This window comes from Gekko japonicus, unplaced genomic scaffold, assembly GCF_001447785.1.
Source record: "Gekko japonicus isolate JY-2015 unplaced genomic scaffold, Gekko_japonicus_V1.1 scaffold505, whole genome shotgun sequence".
Taxonomy (NCBI): domain Eukaryota; kingdom Metazoa; phylum Chordata; class Lepidosauria; order Squamata; family Gekkonidae; genus Gekko; species Gekko japonicus.
The window spans coordinates 841,338-841,843 of record NW_015169788.1 but is presented as its reverse complement, the minus strand read 5'-3'; the positions used below and the strand labels follow the sequence as shown (position 1 = coordinate 841,843).

At 65.8% G+C, this 506-nt stretch overlaps 1 protein-coding gene across 1 annotated transcript in view; it reads right to left on the bottom strand.

Annotated features, from left to right (window-relative positions):
* The window catches only part of SCRIB (scribbled planar cell polarity protein), a 117,457-nt gene that overhangs the window by 19,612 nt on the left and 97,339 nt on the right, over nt 1-506 (bottom strand). The window contains exons 28-29 of the mRNA XM_015416965.1: nt 293-361; nt 104-154 (exon numbers count right to left, since the gene is read on the bottom strand). Coding sequence (XP_015272451.1) covers nt 104-154; nt 293-361 — 120 coding nt within the window. The remainder of the gene's footprint in view (nt 1-103; nt 155-292; nt 362-506) is intronic.

Genomic DNA, 506 nt, shown 5'->3' with positions numbered 1-506 from the left:
CGTGTCCCCTTCAAAGCACAGAACTCAGCAGCCCTGGAACCCCCCCCCCGGGTGCCCTCCTCAAGCAGAGATGGAACATGGCACAGCACACCAGGGCACTTACAAAGCGGGTCTCTCTGCCCACCAGGTAGGCAGGCCGGGGGGCAGCAGGTGCCTGGAGAGAGGCAGTGCCGGGGAGAGAGGGAGAGAGAACCAGAGACACTCAAACACAGAGAGGCTGACTGACCACCCCAGGAGAGGCAGAGGCAGCCCCTCCCCCTGCGCCCCCCCCCCCCACAGCCACGCGGCTCACCTGCTGGCTCCCAGGAGAGTAAGGAGAGTCTCGCCGCACAGTGCCCACTTCCGTCTCCCCTGCCGGCATCTGGAGAGCAAAAGGAGGAGGCTGCTTACCAACTCCCCTGGAGAACAGGCCAGGCCACCCCACCCCGGGTGGGACAGAGAGGCAACGCCCACCAGGACTCCTCTGCATGCTGTTCAGGTGGGCTGCAGGCACCCCGGACACACAC